This window comes from Pongo pygmaeus, chromosome 16 (assembly GCF_028885625.2).
Source record: "Pongo pygmaeus isolate AG05252 chromosome 16, NHGRI_mPonPyg2-v2.0_pri, whole genome shotgun sequence".
Taxonomy (NCBI): domain Eukaryota; kingdom Metazoa; phylum Chordata; class Mammalia; order Primates; family Hominidae; genus Pongo; species Pongo pygmaeus.
In genome coordinates, this window is record NC_072389.2 from 20,662,251 (window position 1) to 20,664,512 (window position 2,262).

At 44.3% G+C, this 2,262-nt stretch overlaps 1 protein-coding gene across 1 annotated transcript in view; it reads right to left on the reverse strand.

The window, feature by feature from the left end:
• LOC134738364 (putative GED domain-containing protein DNM1P46) overlaps positions 1 to 2,262 on the reverse strand; it is an 88,028-nt gene that overhangs the window by 85,177 nt on the left and 589 nt on the right. The window contains exon 2 of the mRNA XM_063653145.1: positions 1,436 to 1,563. Within this exon, the coding sequence (XP_063509215.1) occupies positions 1,436 to 1,525 (90 nt within the window). The 5' untranslated portion in view covers positions 1,526 to 1,563. The remainder of the gene's footprint in view (positions 1 to 1,435; positions 1,564 to 2,262) is intronic.

A 2,262-nucleotide genomic window follows, 5' to 3' on the forward strand; every position in this document is an offset into this window, starting at 1 on the left:
GAGGTACAGACTTGTACCTGTAGGGAATAGCCATCATATACATCAGTCTTTTCAAATGCTTTTGTCACTGGGCTGAGTCCAAAGGACATCCTCTCCCAAAACATTACAAAGTTTATTTGGGCTACCATTTATCCAGCATTTATCATGTGCCTGAGCATGTACTAGTGTACTAATTGCATGCATTATTTTATTTATTTATTTATTTACTTACTTACTTACTTATTCATTTATTTGAGATAGGGTCCCTTTCTGTTGCCTGGGCTGGAGTGCAGTGGTGTGATCACGGCTCACTGCAGCCTCAAACTCCTGGGCTCAATTGGTCTCACCTCAGCCCCCCGAGTAGCTGGGACTACAGGCATAAGTCACCAAGTGCAGCTAATTTTTAAATAAACATCTTTAAATAAACATTTTAAATAAATGAGGTTTGACTTTGTTGCCCAGGCTAGTCTTGAACTCCCGGCTTCAAGCCAGCCTCCTCCTTCTTCCTTTTTGTTGCATTTAATCTTCACCATCACCCGATAAGAGTGCCTGGGTGTAGGTGCTCCACACGGTAACAATGGAGCAACCTCCTCTCATAGGTGACAACGAGATTCAGTTTAGTCAAACAACTTCTCAAAGGTCACACAGTTGGAGGGTGGCTGAGCCAAGATGAAGACCTAGGACTCTAAAGCTGTTGTGCCAGTAAATGACAAAAATCTCTGGGGGTTCAGGATAGCTTCCTCCCAAGAAATCTTTCTCCAAAGATTCTAAAAACAATCATAGATCCATCTTTCATAAAGCAAACAAAACTAGCAGCCCCTTCATTTTGGGGTGGGGAGTGGGGGGAGGATAAAGGTTAGCTAAGCTCCAGGGCATCCCATTTTAATCCTACGTATTTATAAGGCAACTGCCAGCACAGCACCCCGAACCTAAAGAACCCTGCACAGCTGTCTCTGTGGGGCATGGCGTGTCCATGGATGTAAAGATTTTCCAATGTGTGCTTACAGGCCAGTGGCATCATCCTCAGTCACAGGTTAAAGGGCAGCTAGGCCTGGCCTGCTAGGCACCACCATGAGAATCTGCCGAGCTTTCCAACTAGTTTACCTGTTGGTTGCAGTGACAGACGCCCTGAAAAGAAGGGGTGTGGGTGGGAAGAGTTCTGATTTGAGGTCCCCTGATCCGGGCACGATCTCTTTTCCCAGTCGCAGGAATCAGGGGACTCCATCTGTAAACACGGGCTGAAGCTATGTCCCCCAGCCCCCTCTTTCAACCAGGCGTCACCCTCTGCTTCTCTCCCATAGACAGCCTAGAGCTGCCAGCATTCCCTTAGGATCTGTGCCCTCAGGCCTGGCTTAATTTTTTCCTCTCCAAAGAGCCATCTGTAGGGCCAGAGCCCGGCAAAGCCTAACTCATTACTGGATGCCAGTTCCTTTGCCTGACTTTCAGTGATTCCTACCTTACTCTGGGGTTTTATGTTTCTTGTCTCAACGCGAACATTTCTCATTCCTCCACAAGTTGAATTGCTCACTCCAGCCAACTGAAGCATGCTTTTCTTGACAGTTAGCTTGAGGCACACGGTTGGTGCTTAAAAAAAAAAAAGCATTATGTCAATTTCATTCATCAACAAAAGTGATGGCTCCACTGCAAAGTTGATAGTGCTTGCACCTCTGAGTTCAAGAGCCTTCTAGACAAAGGGCTCTGAGCTGAAACATGAGCATGCACACATATGCCTCTCTCTCGGTCTGATGAGATAATTTGGATACGTGGTTGTTATCCTTGAGCATTTTCCTGCCTCATTAATGCACGTGTAGCCAACACAATAATAATCATAGCTAATAACGGCTAAGGCTGAGGACTTTCCTTAGCCAGGTAGTGGCTTTACAACTTTAAAGTTTTCACTAGACTCTCATTGAATCATTTCTCTTTTTCAGATCAAGAAACTGAGACTTACTATCACATTTGGGATTAAGTTAAAACAAAAAAAGAAACTGGGGCTTAAAGTTGTCAAGTATTTCACAGCCAGCAAGTGCCTAAGTTGGAACTTGAACCCAGGCAGTCTAGCCCTGGGATCCTGTGTCCTTACCCACTCTCCAGTGTTGGCTACGCAAAACTAAAGTGTACACATTTTCAACTATAGTTTAAATGCGTGACATATTTTTCACTATATTTTATGTAGGTGACTTTCAGTTTGGGGGTATTCTACTTACACAATCTATTAAGCTGGATATTAACTGAGAACAAAAAGAAACTAATGCACTCTGAAAAACATAAAACATGCGCAAC